The sequence below is a fragment of the Plutella xylostella genome, chromosome 2 (assembly GCF_932276165.1).
Source record: "Plutella xylostella chromosome 2, ilPluXylo3.1, whole genome shotgun sequence".
Taxonomy (NCBI): domain Eukaryota; kingdom Metazoa; phylum Arthropoda; class Insecta; order Lepidoptera; family Plutellidae; genus Plutella; species Plutella xylostella.
The window spans coordinates 401,199-417,573 of NC_063982.1; the positions used below are offsets into that span (position 1 = coordinate 401,199).

General features: G+C 42.4%; 1 protein-coding gene across 1 annotated transcript in view; it reads left to right on the forward strand.

Moving 5' to 3' along the window:
* LOC105393778 (talin-1) overlaps positions 1 to 16,375 on the forward strand; it is a 90,155-nt gene that overhangs the window by 56,135 nt on the left and 17,645 nt on the right. Inside the window, exons 29-47 of the mRNA XM_048621861.1 lie at positions 54 to 242; positions 863 to 1,000; positions 1,369 to 1,493; positions 1,874 to 2,042; positions 3,203 to 3,295; positions 3,858 to 3,932; positions 4,340 to 4,502; positions 6,500 to 6,627; positions 7,277 to 7,408; positions 8,021 to 8,206; positions 8,548 to 8,702; positions 9,089 to 9,232; positions 9,705 to 9,829; positions 10,368 to 10,480; positions 11,245 to 11,403; positions 11,807 to 11,967; positions 13,891 to 13,993; positions 14,488 to 14,618; positions 15,302 to 15,434. Coding sequence (XP_048477818.1) covers positions 54 to 242; positions 863 to 1,000; positions 1,369 to 1,493; positions 1,874 to 2,042; positions 3,203 to 3,295; positions 3,858 to 3,932; positions 4,340 to 4,502; positions 6,500 to 6,627; positions 7,277 to 7,408; positions 8,021 to 8,206; positions 8,548 to 8,702; positions 9,089 to 9,232; positions 9,705 to 9,829; positions 10,368 to 10,480; positions 11,245 to 11,403; positions 11,807 to 11,967; positions 13,891 to 13,993; positions 14,488 to 14,618; positions 15,302 to 15,434 — 2,622 coding nt within the window. The remainder of the gene's footprint in view (positions 1 to 53; positions 243 to 862; positions 1,001 to 1,368; positions 1,494 to 1,873; positions 2,043 to 3,202; positions 3,296 to 3,857; positions 3,933 to 4,339; positions 4,503 to 6,499; positions 6,628 to 7,276; positions 7,409 to 8,020; positions 8,207 to 8,547; positions 8,703 to 9,088; positions 9,233 to 9,704; positions 9,830 to 10,367; positions 10,481 to 11,244; positions 11,404 to 11,806; positions 11,968 to 13,890; positions 13,994 to 14,487; positions 14,619 to 15,301; positions 15,435 to 16,375) is intronic.

A 16,375-nucleotide genomic window follows, 5' to 3' on the forward strand; every position in this document is an offset into this window, starting at 1 on the left:
CTTGCCTTCAACATCTTATTTTAAACCCAAACTAACCCACCCCTCTCCCGCAGGCGGAATGGGCCTCCTCAACCCTCAACAACGCGTCCCGCTCAGCCGGCGCCGCCACCGCAGCCCTGGTCTCCGCCGCGCGCGCCGCCGAGCCCGCCGCCGCCGGCACCGCGGCTGCTGACCTGTCTTCACATCTGAAAGAGTTTACTAAAGGAGTGAGAGCTTCGGCTGCCTTGGCTGAGGAACCGGAGCATAGTGAAAAGTGAGTTTTTATGAGAAAATTTGAAGTTTTAGGACTTTCCTGGGGTAATGTAGTAAAAAAATCTTTTTTCATGGGTTTTTTTAGTGCTCAAAATGTGTTCTAGGTATCCTAGATTACTATAGTTGACCTAGGAATGCTAAGGAACTCTTAAACAACATGTAAAAAATCTCAATGATGCGCGCTCTTATATACTTTCGCGCGAGAAACTCGTCTACCGCGATGTAGAAATGCTAGCGCAGCCCTAGGGCCCGCCGCCGCCGACCTGTCTTCACATTTGAAAGAGTTTACTAAGGGAGTCAGGGCCTCGGCTGCCTTGGCTGAGCAACCGGAACATAGTGAAAAGTGAGTTTTTTGGTCTAAATTAGGAGTTTGTAGGACCTTCCCTTAGTACTTACGGGTGTGATAGGTATTCTAGATAACTATCGTTGGCCTAGAAATGCTAAAAGAACTCGTAAACAACATGTAGAAAAGCACAATGTCAATTCGTTTATACTAAAAAACAGAATGAATAATATAACTGCTTATACTAAGAACTATAGAGCAAGGCTCGTCTTACAAAGAGCAAATGACTAGATAGTTATCCAACTCACGTTCTAACCTCTCTCCTCCCTCCACAGACTCCTATCATCGGGCCGCCACGTCCTAGAGTCTTCGCTGACGCTGGTGGAGACAGTACAGAGATACCTCGCCACCTCCGAGACGGTCCACATCCAGCACATCATCACCACCGCCAAGCAGCTCAACCAGGTCAGTAGTGGAGCGTAAGCTATGGTTTGTTGTGGGTCGGTGAAAAAAACTAACTCCCATATTGTAAAATTAAGACTAAAGATAGTTCTGTTTTAAGTTAAAGCTTTCATTCAAAGTCAGTTGTCTAAACCCAGGTTTAATCCAGAACCTCGTTTTATAATGTGGGTAAGATTTCGCGCACGTTGTCGGTATTGGAAGGATTTAAGGTGATAAATAGCATTCACAGTCACTGGTGGAAATCCCTCCCCAGTCTTAAAACTGCCTTACTTTTAGCACTTTATAATTTTAACCTACCCTGTTTACTGTCAACCAAGCCACTTAGAATCTTTTACTATGAATCATACTCAACATTCCTCTTATCTCCCCAGGACCTGGAGCGTACGGTGGAAGCGGTGCCAGCTCACTCGGAGCTCGACATCGCCATGGAAAACATCAACGAGACTTTGAATATACTCAACATGAACGAGTTCCCGCCTTCTGATAGGAATTATGGGTGAGTAGTTTTTTATGTAGCGTCTTCTGGTTCCCTTTGATTGTACGTGCCCTAATATGTGCGGTTATCTGCGTCTCTAAAGTATACAGGCGGAGAAGTTAAAATTGCGAGCAAAATAGTATGTTAAAATCTCGTTTCAAAGCGCTGAACGGAGAGTAGTTTGTAAAGGAATTTACATTCATCAGAAAATTTTATATTTATACTATGAATTAAAGCATTTGACTTACTATTGTCATAACTTTTTCACAAGGCCTGAATACTTTTAGTTCGCAACTACACTGCTAGTTGCTTTAAAAAACTCCATCGCATACATTTTAAAATAGGCTGGCAATATTTCAGCCAATGCCTGTAAAAGCTTTAACCCTTATTCCTATCCACAGCGAGCTCCAATCCGAGCTGACCACCGCAGCAGCCGAACTCTCCCAGCTGTCCTCCTCTGTGGCGTGGAGCGCGGAGACGCCGGGGCAGCTGGCGCGGGCGGCGCGCGGGTTCGGGGACCAGTTCAACACCGTCGCCGGCCTCGCGCTCGAGATGTGCCGCCACACCGAGGTAGGCGGGGGGAGGAGGAGGGCCGTAGGTTGTGGTGAAAAATTGGGGTGAATCGGACGTGTGGTTCTGGATTTATGGGCTGCTAAAGAACATGGTGTCTAAATAGCGTAGCGAGAAAGAAAGCTCATGATATGTCGCATGTAACAGTAAATAATTGGAGTGAATTGGACGTATGGTAGTCGAGATATAGGCTAAGGGGCTAGATATGCGATGTAGCTAGAAAGAAAGCTCATTTAGTGCCGTATGTAACAGTAAATGATTGGAGTAAATCGGACGTTCCATTGTGGAGTTATAGGCTGTTAAAGAACAAGGTATCTAGTTGTGCCATTGAGCTAGAAAGAAAGCTATAATGCCATATATCACAGTAATTAGCTCGTATAGTAATGAAGTAGTAAGTGAAACATCAGCCCAGCTGGCTTTTAAAGACAAGGGGTTGAGATGTGCCATTGAGCTAGAAAGAAAGCTCTTGATATGCCGTAGGTAACATTAAACAGCTCGTCTAGCTGTGCAGCAGTAAGTGGCAGCATCAGCCCAGCTCCCCCAGCTGTCCTCCTCTGTGGCGTGGAGCGCGGAGACGCCGGGGCAGCTGGCGCGGGCGGCGCGCGGGTTCGGGGACCAGTTCAACACCGTCGCCGGCCTCGCGCTCGAGATGTGCCGCCACACCGAGGTAGGCGGGGGGAGGGGGGGCGTAGGTTGTGGTGAAGGTTTGGGGTAGATTGGATGTACGGTTCTGGAGTTATAGGCTGGTAAAGGAGGAGGGTTTAGATAGCGTAGAAAGAAAGCTCATGTATGTTATAGTGTAAGTTTGGGGCTGTAAAGGGAGCTAATGTATTGCCGTAAGTTATTGTGAAAGTTTGGGGTAAATCCGATGTGTGGTGCTAGAGTTGTTAGCGTGAGAAGTTATGGTAAAATGGCGTTGCGTAAGATTAAATGTATTCAAGCAAGATCTGTATATACCTATGTAAACCAGTAAACACTTATTTATCTATTCGTAACCGTTGAGTATTCGTTCATCGTCATCATTTCAAGTTATAAACTTATGAAAGCTTTACAATGCTATCTAATCGGTACTTATTTACCTAATAACATAACCTATCAAGAAATAAAATTATGACCTATCACGTGACCATCCATTAATATAATAAATACTTTTGTTTCAGGACGTGGAGACCCGCACGCTGATGGTGAACTCCATGAAGACCGTCACAGTTAACTCCTCCAAGCTGCTGTCCACCGCCAAGTCTGTCAGCCAGGTAACATTTGTTTTTCATAATATGTTCATCATAAACTAACCCCATAGAGCGATAAGACGCTCTTATGGCTATTGGGTAAATTTCGTGTTCATCGAGCCTAAGAAAGCTAACATTTCTAGATACGATTACGAAGACTCCAATGCTATCATTATTTTGCTGTCGTCTCTGAATGTTGGTGACAGTGACAGCAACTATTTTATTCCTCATATCACATTATCCGATGCATTGCATTTACCTACATACACTATGTGTATTTTTTTAGACGACCGAATGGCGTAGTGGTTAGTGACCTGACTACTGAGCCGATGGTCCCGGGTTCGATTCCCGGCTGGGGTAGATATTTGTTTAAAGACAGATATTTGTACTCGGGTCTTGGGTGTTGATATTTATATTTAGTATCTATCTATCTATGTATTTGTGTAGATATATCAGCTGTCCGACACCCATAACACAGGTTCTGCCTAGCTTGGGGTCGTATGGCCGTGTGTGAGATGTCAGACATATTTATTTATTATTATTTATTATTATTATTTATTATTTACAAGTATGTTTTGTATTACAGGATCTCAACCGACCGAATGCCAAGAACCAGCTGGCGGCGGCCGCCAGGGACGTCACTGACAGCATCAACAGACTCGTGAGTATTCGTCAAATAAAAGCTCAACTTTTCCCGGAGCTTTTTAGAATAAAATATACAATAGGCAGCGTTTTCTCTATGAGCTATCGATGGCTCGTCACCTTTTGATTGCAGTCATTTATCATCGTAATACTTACTATAAGCTTTTGAACGCAATTTCGGATTCAAAAGCCGCTTACGACATTTACAAATAACCTCACTTATAAGCTACATATAAAATCAGTTCATTTCCTCATTTATTTTCATATAATCAATATGATATCATTTATATTTAATATGTATCTATCTATGTATCTGTGTAGATATATCAGCTGTCCGATACCCATATTAGAGTATCTGCCTAGTCTGGGGTCGGATGGCCGTGTGTGGGATGTCCCCACATATTAATATAATCCTCTCCTACACAGCTGGACGTATGCACCGAAGCCACCCCAGGCCAGAAGGAGTGCGAGGCGGTCCTACGCAACGTGGCGGCCATGGCGCCTCTACTCCGAGTCCCCGACGAGCCTGTCACCGACCTGGGCTACTTCTGCACGCTGGACCAGCTCGTCACGCACTCCAAGACTCTCAGTGAGTTTATATAGATTATACAGAGTATTGCAAAAATAGTATACTAAGCCGAAACCTACATGTGCAGCATGGTACACGACTTTTTTTCTTCTGATTTAATTTTTGGGTATAGATATACCATGCTGCACATGTACTTAGGTTTCTTGCTAGCTAGCCTAGCTTTTTGCAACACCCTGTAGTGAGGTTGTGTTGTGTTAGGTCACTCGTCTAAACACGCGGTAAACTTTTGTCACAGCGAAATGTAGACTCTCGCTCACACCTCAATGGACAACATTTCATTTTCTTTACCCTATATTTTTATTAGCTATTCGGAAAGTTTATAGAAAATTAGTGGACCCATATTTTTTTATTTTGTATATACATTAATTTTTGCATGTTATTTTTAACTTTAAAGTTAATTATTTTAAAACCGGAAGTGAAGTCACATATTAGGCTCAATTTTTATTTTTGTCTATTGCCTTAGTCTCGAAAAAAAACATAAATGACACTGACAAGTGACATTTAAACTTTGTTTACATGCCAACCAACAAATGGGTCATTTTCAAATGACATTGATATTTCTGATGATAGAAAGTAGGTACTTATCATGTAAAAAAATAAGCAGAAGCATTTTTTCAGCTGTGTAGGCGGTGGCATGCTCTGGGACATATTATTAAGAGGTCATCTGTTAATAATAAATAAAAAATAGTCAGAAAGTGTCAGAACAGAATTAATGAAAATGACCCAAATAAACAACAACGTCACGATAAAACGTCAAATTCAATCAAAAATGAAAGTGACAGTTACTTTGTTTTTAAATCTATAGGCTTTGATCATCAAAATGCATCGCACCTGATGCATGACGTCATCAGCACTTTTTTACTATTTTATGATTTTCTCGAAAATGATACATCCAAAAAATACAAAAACATTTTTTTTGTGGCCTTGAGAGCTAAATCTCGAAATGGTTTTCGATTTATAGCAGCTTTAGTTTTTTGAAATGTTGTCCATTAGGGAGCAATAGTGGCATATTGTTTTGGCAGCTTACTATTACTTGACGAAACATTAGTATTTCTTTGAGCAGGAGTAGGTCTGCTGAAGTTTAATGATACAATGGACAACATTTCAAAAAACTAAAGCTGCTATAAATCGAAAACCATTTCGAGATTTAGCTCTCAAGGCCACAAAAAAAATGTTTTTGTATTTTTTGGATGTATCATTTTCGAGAAAATCATAAAATAGTAAAAAAGTGCTGATGACGTCATGCATCAGGTGCGATGCATTTTGATGATCAAAGCCTATAGATTTAAAAACAAAGTAACTGTCACTTTCATTTTTGATTGACGTTGACGTTTTATCGAGTCGTTGTTGTTTATTTGGGTCATTTTCATAAATTCTGTTCTGACACTTTCTGACTATTTTTTTTTAATTTATCATATAAAATGGTTAGTACTTATTAAGAGATGACCTCTATTTAATATGTCCCAGAGCATGCCACCGCCTACATAGCTGAAAAAATGCATCTGCTTATTTTTTTACGTGATAAGCACCTACTTTGTATCATCAGAAATATCAATGTCATTTGAAAATGACCCATTTGTTGGTTGGCATGTAAACAAAGTTTAAATGTCACTTGTCAGTGTCATTTATGTTTTTTTTCGAGACTAAGGCAATAGACAAAAATAAAACTTGAGCCTAATATGTGATGTCACTTCCGGTTTTAAAATAATTTACTTTAAAGTTAAAAATAACATGCAAAAATTCATGTATATACAAAATAAAAAAATACGGGTCCTCTAATTTTTTATAACCTTTCCGAATAGTTAATAAAAATATAGGGTAAAGAAAATGAAATGTTGTCCATTGATGGTGAAAAGAGCTATAATTTTCAATCAGACATGTTTTTTGTACCAATGGTAATCGCATTCAATTTCATTAAATTAGTTAAATCACACCCAGTGTCTTCCGAACCCACATGATTATGTCTCCATTACCTAACCCCCCTTTCCCCCCCGCAGGCGAGGGCATGTCCGGCATGGCGCACAGCATCAAGCGAGGAGCTCAGGAGCAGTTCTCAGCCAGCGTGCAGGCCACAGGGGCTGCCCTATGTCGGCTTCTGGAGGGGACAGCACAGGCTGCTTACTTGGTAAGCAATGATAATGATACACAAGAAGTCACTATAATAATACATGCCGAATCAAGATAAAATTTGTTGACGGAAGTCAACTAAAAAAAACTTCACATTTGGTAAGAAAGGGGGATCTTTTATGCTAGGAGAAGAATGGGGGCAAGTGACTGAATGAAGGTCCTCTTAATAAGGAAGAAGGTCTCATCAGCATGTAATCGTCTACTGGCACATGGAAGCGGCGTCGAAGTGCTTTGTTCTCAGCCTTCCTCATCCAGCCACTACTGGCTACTGTCTAAGTTAGTTGGTCCTTCAGACCGGATCTGTGGATGGCTGTATAAAAAAATATTTAGACTGTTAATGTGACAAGTTAATGTGACTGAATATAGTAAAAAGTCCAATGAATGAATGGAAATCCAGCAATTTCTTTAGCATAAGTTATCTTTTACAACATCATGATTATAAAGCTTCTCTAAACGTTACTTTTCAAGGTCACAAGTTCACGACAAATACAAAAAAAAACCTCTTAATTCTAATATCTCTGTTTGTTAATCGCTCTCTACTAGCTCGTCCTTGTATTCTTTTACTGTGTTTTAATTATTTAGGTTGTGTGTACAATAAAGTGTAAATAAAAAAACAAAATTGTATCTAAACGACTCCTACCTCCCAGGTGGCAGTCTCAGACGAGACGAGCGTGGCGGGGCGGCCCGGGCTGGTGGACCGGGCGCAGTTCGCGCGCGCCGCCGCCGCCATCGACCAGGCGTGCCGCGTGCTGGCTGATTCTAGCAGTGCGCAGCAACAGGTGAGCTTTTCTAGAAGAAATTGTCTTTCAAATGGTGCAGGTTTCATGGAAATCGGACGGATAGATGTCGAGTTATGTCATGTAAAATGTAAGGTAGTTGCGCGGGCTAGGGCCGCTCATTGAACAGGATTGCACTGTGCTGGCTGATTCCAGCAGTGCTCAGCAACAGGTGGGCTTTTCTAGAAGAAATTGTCTTTCAAATGGTTATATATAAATCGGACATTTGGATGTTGAGTTATATACTGTTAAATTCCTAGGTAGATCAAAAGACAGTCAGTACACTGTAAATTGTGTGCACCTACAGACAGGTTAGCAAAAATTGCAAAAACAGAAGTGAAAATTATTTTAATGGCATTTCAACGATCTGATTTGTTATTAACTTTTGTAATAGGTCTCTCTGAAATAGATCGTGTGATACAAGTACGAATGCTAATTAGTAATTACGTAGCCTTCCGTAAGCACTAGGATACACTTTCATTAAAACATTACGCTATCTCTACATTGGACATTTTCACTTAAGTACAAAGAACCCCTTGCGCATTCGTATCGCAGTATACCTACTATTTAACAACTTTGAATCCAAATACTTAACTCAACTCTGTCCACCCGCAGGTCCTATCGGCCGCCACAATAATAGCCAAGCATACATCAGCCATCTGCAACGCGTGCCGCGTGGCCTCCTCCAAGACGTCCCGAGCCGCCGACAAGCGACACTTCGTGCAGAGCGCCAAGGACGTGGCCAACTGTACCGCCGCGCTCGTGAAGAGGATCAAGACTCTTGATGCCGACTACACTGAGGTTTGTTGACAGAGTGAAGAGTGAAGTGGTCGGAATAGACTGCCCGTTTAGAAACTAAGATAGATAGACGTTAAAAAAACATCTGTGTTACGGCAAAAAAACTAAATTTGACCCATTTATAAAGCATTTGACAGCGTTGAGCATGTGTTTCTTTCCTTTACAGGTTACAAAATGCATTTGTTTCAAAACGGGCTTCCTATCCTATATTTCGACGACTATAATAGCACCTATTAGAGCCTCTGGGGTCTTGAACCTGTATAATACTTGTCGTTTGATTGACCCTTACTCCAACGGCCAGACTACACTATTAAAAGTAAATTTTAACCGATGTTTTTCCCCAGGAGAACCGTACGGCCTGCGCCGAGGCCACCGCCCCTCTCCAAGACGCCGTACGCTCGCTGTGCCAGTTCGCGGACAGCCCCGAGTTCGCCGCCGCCCCCGCGCGCCTCTCCCCCGCCGCGCGCCAGCAGCAGCAGCCCATACTGCAGTGCGGCAGGTAAACACTAAACCTGGTCTAGGGTTTGTCACCGTGACGAAATTATACACTCACGTGCGAAGAAACAGTTCCACTTACAAAATGCAGACACTAAATGGCCCCAATTTATTTAACATTGAATAGGAAATTTTAACAAAATATTTATGTTTTTAGTTAATCATACCTATACTTAAACATTGCAGAAGGCATTAAGTAATTTTTTTCCGTTTAGGAGGAATTTTATTTTTTATAAATGACACAACACTCTGTTGTCAATCTGCCTCTACCTATACCTAAAGTAATTCCACCTAAGTGATCTTATACGCTCTGCTCTTTCTGTAATTCTTTTGTATTCAAAACGTGCCATCAAAATGACCATTTCCTTAACTTTGAACCCTTGCTTCCAGAAACATAATAACCGCATCCTGCTCAATGATCGAGGCGGCTAAAGTGCTCGCGCTCAGCCCGAGCGAGCGCGCGCACTGGCAGGCGCTCGCGCAGCACAGCAAGACCGTGTCCGACAACATCAAGGCTCTGGTTACTAATATCAGGTGAGAATACGGGTTAATTTAGAAAAAATATTGTTCTGTAGCTGAATTGGTAACCCTGACAGGAGCATTTCGTTGTCTGTTATTTTATCCGTCTATCGTCAATCTATTTGTAATTTTTTCCCGTCAGTTTATTTACCAAAAAGGGTTGTGTAACTAAAATGGTGACCCCGACAGGATCACTTTTTTTTTAAGTCCGTCAAAAGCCTTTATCTCCAGAACGCGCCGAGATATCGAGTTCAAATTTGAACCACATATTCTAGTCTATATTCCCTTGCTCTCCTAGCCATTACTAACCCCTAAAGTGCACTAAAATGGTGACTCCGACAGGATAACTTTTTTGTCCGTGCTTCAAAAGCCTTTATCTCGGAGACCTGTGGAGTTATCAAGTTCAAATTTGAACCACATATTCTAGCCTATATACCCTATGTTCTCTATGTATTTAGGCACCACTAACCCCCCTTCCCCCCAACAGAGAGAAAGCGCCAGGACAGCGGCAGTGCGCGTGCGCGCTGCAGACGCTGAGCTCGCTGCGGCGCTCGCTGGAGCAGTGCGCGCTGGCCGAGCAGCCCGCGCCGCCCGCAGGGAACACGCTGGAAGGTGCGTGTCTACAGGGTGTTGCGAAAAGGGCATACTAACTAACTAAGCCAAGTTTTGAAAATTCGTAGAAAAAAAGTTCTTTGAATTATCAGATTGACCCTCTGAATCACCCTTTCTGCTTAGTTTACCCTTTTTGCAACACCCTGTATACTATACACATATGTTATGTAGGTAAAGAAATCCCACCCATTTCGGAGTAACCCCAGACTATAAATTATCGTTTCGCACATGACTTAAGAAATATTTTTACAAACACCCCTCAGACTCATTGTAGAATGTATGTGTTTTCAACTTGCATCCTTTCTGGGCTGTCTTAACGTGTTCTTTATATAAAATCATACCTAAACACTAGCTTCGCTTGGCCCTATAAGGTCCTCCCGTAGGATTTCCGTGATAAAAGTAGCATATTTTATGGGTTAATCTAGGTAATCGGCTCGATACATGAATTAGAAAGACTAACATAGATCCATAAACCTTTGCATCCTTTCTGATTTACTCATTTCTAGGATATTATTTATAACATGACACCTGTCTACAGGTTTCTCCGAGCTGATCGAAAGCAGTTCAACGGAGATCCTGGAGCGCCTGGAGCCGCTGCGAGTGGCGGCCAAGGGCGAGGCCGAGAACCTGGGACACGCCGTCGTGCAGATGGTGAGCTGATGATGATGATGATGATGATGATGATGATCATTATTATGAGTTTATAAGTTGTATGAGCCACTCATACATGAGATTATGTGCTGACAGCGGCAGCGGTCCTTTGAAAGAAAGGAAATGCATTTATTTGCTGTTGTACTAATACACTTCACTCACACAACAATACAATTATTGTACAGATTATTAGCTTCTTCATCATTAGCAAAAGTTAGTTTTCTGATACTGGACATAAGCCTATAACAAGTAGCGCATTCGAAATCCCAGCCAGCAACTTTAAGCTGTATAAAATACTAGCTGTTCCCGCGAGCTTCGCTTCGCCTTAAAAAGTTTTCCCGTGGGAATTCCGGGATAAAAAGTAGCCTATGTTCTTTCCCAGGGTCTATACCATATGTATACCAAATTTCATTCAAATCCGTTCAGTAGTTTTGGCGTGAAAGAGTAACAGACAGACAGACAGACAGAAAGACAGACAGACACAGTTACTTTCGCATTTATAATATTAGTTAGGATTAGGATTAGGATAGTTAGGATTAAAAACCTCACCAACCGGATTATGTGAATGTTTACTATAGGTACATTAGTTACATATTAATTGTACACCTTTCTCATTTATTCAAGTCATTAAAGCCTGGATGATATCGCTTTTAGCGATAAAGCAGCCTATTGATTTATTTCCACAGCATAAAATTTTTATTTTGTGTTTTGTTACATCAGTAACGTAGTTCTAGTCCATTTTAATCACCCCTCCCTACCCACAGGTATCCTACGTCGAACCCCTAGTAACCGCCGCCATCGGCTGCCACGCGCAGCTGTCGGACAGCCGCGTGTCGGCGGCGCTGCTGGACGCCACGCGGACCGTGCTGGAGGCCGCCGCGGCGCTCGTGCAGGCCGCCGGGGACGCCGCCGGGAACCCCCGGGTATGATTGTACAGGCTACAGAAGGCCTAGCACAGGGGCACGAAACGCGCACGTCAAGACGTGAAAAAACAAGCGCGCCTTCAAGATAGATTGCGACGCAAAACTTTTGTGCGTCTCGTGCTTAGGCCTTCAGGAAGATGTTATATTTATTGGCAACTAAATTAATGCTGCATTTTATAAAAAAATCCTCTCATGGTGTCTTAAGTTACCAATAAGGCAGTTTATGTTGCGTATTATGTGTCTAACTGTAGAAAATATTAAATATTGCAAGGATAAGTAGCAAGACCTTCAAATAATGTGGCTAAGGGATACGTCTGTGGATTAAAAATGAAAGTTTTTGCTCTGGGATAGCGTTAATATCTCTTTCACTGACTTTACATCTAACCTCTTCCACCTCCCACAGGCGACCAGCATCCACCCGGAAGTGGACTCTTCTGTCGCGCTGTGTCGCCGCGCGCTGTCGGAGCTGTCGTCGGCGGCGCGCGAGCTGAGCGCGGCCCGCGGCGCCGTCAGGCCGCTGCTAGATGCTGTCGCAAGAAGCCAGCAGGCTCTCACAACACACAGGTATGTGTGCTCTAGTGTCGCGCTCTGTCGCCGCGCGCTGTCGAAGCTGTCGTCGGAGTCAGGCCGTTGTTAGATGCTGTTGCGAGAAGCCAACAGGCGCTCACTACACACAGGTAATAATAATGCTTCATGTTGGCTTCGGCCCCATGCACGCCTTCCAAATGCCCGGGACCCCATAGTCCCGAGATGGAAACGACACAACATAATAATAGTATATGACACACTAGCATGACCCGCGAGCTTTGCTTGTCTCTGAAAGGTCCTCTCTCTCAACTCAAATCACTCTATATTTAAAAAATTAAAATCCTTTGTATTTTTAAACATGATAAAGACAGACGGGAAAAGTTAATTTGGTTTATAATATGTAGTGATCTAACACACTGCTATCCAACTAGGCAGAGCTGAGTGCCAGACAGCTGATTTATCTACACAAATACATAAACAACAACCAGACTCAAGGGAAATATAAGCACATATCACACGAATGTTGCTTAATTGTGTTCATATCACGTTGGGGTCACCAATGTGGAGATGCAAAGGTGATGGCTGGTGAGAAGAAAGAAGGAAAATAACATGACATTCATCACTTTCCATAGTAAGAGAACTGATATATACCTATCCTATAGGTATAAATATTGTATTTAGATTAATAAACGTAAAAAATATTGGTAAATGGAGTCAATTTGTTAAAAATTGCTATTAAGCTGCTCAGTAAATAAACCTGACCTAGCCCTATTCCCACAGCGATCATCAGCTGTTTCTAAACATATCCCAGACCGACTGACCTACTCTTGTTATGTATCTGGAGAGCTATGTCGAATTTTACTACCTTTTTATATTGACTATAAGCTTTCGCCCACGATTTTTTTAAACATTCAGATTGATAAATATTATTCTTGTGCGGTTTTTGAGAAGTCCTCTATAATCTAAAATACCTATCTCTATGTTTAGCAGATATTTTCTAATCGTATTCAATTAGCATTCCTTGAGAGGCCAAACCCTTGATATGCCCAAAGTTATTGATACATAATTATACCATCATTAAAAAACTCAGTAGTAGGTCACAGCCCCAATAGTATTTGTGCGATATTTTTCCATGCACATAATATTTGCGTGGCTTACCTCATCGCCTCACATCCGTTGGGTTGAGTGGAAATCTGTATTGAGATTTCGCATATGCTGTGTGATGGTTATTTGAGTTAGGACCTTGGTTGATTTGCTATAAGGTGTAGTTTAATATCGTTGGGAAACTGACCGATTTTTAAAGATGGGATTTTGATAAATACATGATTTTGGTATTAGGTAAGAAAAGCATCAATGTCGTTTTATAAACAGTATACATTATAAGATTATGATAACAGGAAGGAACTTACAATTTGAGTACCTCTTATACAGTATGGGTTTTATATTTTTCCTAAAGAATTAGGTGGCTGTATTCAGCCAGTGTATATGGATGGATGATGAATGTGTATTTTCCGTGAAACGGAACGCACAGTCAGTCGGCCTTCAGTGCGGCCGCAGTGGCGACACTCAAACTGTTTCCAACTGTATTTACTCACAATCTTGTGCAGTTTTGTTAGCTAAAATAAATATACCTAGTTAAGCGCAGCTATAGCAGTGAAGAGAGAAAATCTAGCAATATGAAGAAATCGTAAGTTAATTTGTTTTGTTCAAGAGTTTATAACACTATCTTTTGCAACACATCTAATCTTGTTTGAACATGTGTATGTTGCGTCTTCATACACTTTTGGCTTAGAACTTCCATTACTTTATTTCCCCCCTACTTTGTCTGCTATCTCTTCCTCCCACATTGACGGTGTCCTTCGAATATTGTATTGTCTTCAATCTTCTCCATCAAGAGTGCCATTTGTGAAACAGCCGCCATCTTTACTCCTCCACTGACGCATCCTCTGTTGTCCTCAGGATGTCTCTGCTGGGCTCATTCGACGAGACCGCCTCCTACGTGGACTACCAGACGCGCATGGCCGCCACCGCCAAGGACATCGCCAGACTGGCTAATGATATGGTCAGTTTAGATATTAAATATTAACCTCTTTTTAAGGCTGCGTCTCTAGTAGGCAAACTGTTCGCCGCAGACTGAGTTAGAAGCACCTAAAAATCTCGATATATTGTAGCGTCCCTGTAGTAACCGGCTTACAGTTTGCTTACTGGAAACTTAGGCTTTATCACTTCTATAGGGCATCCATTTCCATTGACACCAGTACCCTAAAATCATCCATTGTGGTATTCTGGGAAGGCGTTTTCAATATCACCTTAAGGTCCAAACTGCTATCCCAAGAATGGACCATTTCCCACGTTGGTCACTGCGGGTTTTAGATGTGCTGTATTCCTCACTATCTTTTCGTTCACCCTAATTAAAAACGATGATGGATGGTAAATTGTACCTATATTAATTCGAAAGAGCTCATTGTTAAATCTGCATTTATGTCTTGAGAACCTATTGGTATTTTGGGAAATAGATAGAAACGGACATTAACCAGCTTATTTTCTCGTCCACAGACGGCGAAGTCAGCGACAGACGCGTCGCGCCTGGTGCAGCTCGGCAACGACGTGTGCCAGAAGTACTGCCAGCTGGCGGCGGACAGCGGCGGCGCCTCCGCCACCACGCCGCACGCCGACCTGGCCGCCAGGTGAGGAGACCTGGATGTAGACCTAGGGCTAGGGGTGTAACAGCGCTTTGGACTTGGCCTTCTATGTAACATTCTATGAGGCGAACCCTAATAAATATATTGCAAAATATTATTGTAGGTCTAGGGTCCGCCTAAAATTGAATTTAGTTTTGAATCCCAATGACGTTTGCGCAATCTTCAATATTAACCCTAGACAATGAATTATATTGCACAATTTTCTATATAATTGATCGTCTAGGGGCCGCATGACGGGTTTCACAAAATATACGGTGTAATTGACATGTTCCCGAAAAAATCAACCACATTATGTAGTGATCAAACTGGACAACTTCCTCAAAGCAACTGCTGTCTATTATTATTTTTTATTGGAAATCAAAAAAGCCTCGCTTGCTCGTTTCATAGATAAATTTGTTCGGTTTGACCAGTAGATCATGTGTTGAAATATTCAGCTTCACACCCTACATAGTAGTAGCTTTAAATTCCAGAAAAGTACATTGAAATCAGTCACAATCAAAGTATATTACTGTTTATTTTCAATAGTCGTAACGGAACTATCTACTTAGTCATGGGAAAAAGTCCAATTTCAAACGCAACCATCGACACCTGTGTGCACATTAAAGCAGCTTCTTCTATAATCCCAACACATTATTCACACCCCCTCTAACCCCCCCTCTCCCCCGCAGCATCCGCTCGGCCGTGCTGGAGCTGGGCGAACAAGTGTCCGACATCATCAAGGCGGGCGGCACCTGTCGCATGTCAGCTACTGCCGACAACCAGCGCGCCGTGGCTGACAGCGCCAAGCGGGTTAACGAGAAGGTAATAAGAGTTATAAAGTCATCAGATGTGTGGTTAGGATCTGGTTTCTGAGCTGGACTGGGTCTAAATGTCGTGGAAACTATAGAATCAATAGATAAGTCATAAGTCATAAGTCATTTATTCATAATATTACGATTACATGTCAAAAATTTAAATACATAATAATACAATAAAGATGTCACAATATAATTATAAGATTATAAAAATTATAATTTTTATACAATGTGTAAATAAGTTAAAAAAAATTAATTTAAATTAAATAAAAGATTAACTAACTAGGTAGTTACAACATTCACTTGATAAATTCGTCAAATCTATAGAACGCTTGCTCGACAAGCCAGCGTTTTAGTGCGGTCTTGAACTGATCATGGCTAGGTGCTTCCGTGATGGCAACAGGCAGCTTATTGTACACCGCGGGTCCCATGACATGGGTGAGCTTCCCAGACTTGGCCAGCCCGCGGCCCAGGGCCATCAGTTTGTTGGCCCGGCGCGTATTGCGATGGTGCACGTCGCCGTGGGTTTGGTAGGAGTCGTAGTTGTCTCGGACGTACATCGCTACCTGGTAAATCACTATGGAGGGCAGCGTCATGATGCCCAGCGATTTAAAGTACGGCCTCGCGGAGGTGTCCTGCGATACGCGTGCGATGGCTCTGACGGCCCGTTTCTGCATTCTAAAGGCGCGCTCCCAGTCGGCGGCGCGCCCCCAGAGCTCGGCGCCGTACTGCAGCAGCGAGTGCACGGTGGCGAAGTAGCAGGTGCGGACCACCTCCGCGGGCACGGTGCACGCTGTTGTGTAATTGCTACAGAATTCCGCGCATAATTTCATGCTTCTTTTTCATGGGCATCTCTTCAGACCATGGACTAACCCCGAGCACAATTTCATCCAAAAACCAAACAAACATAATAATAAGGTGATAATCGCTAAGGCACTCAATCATTTG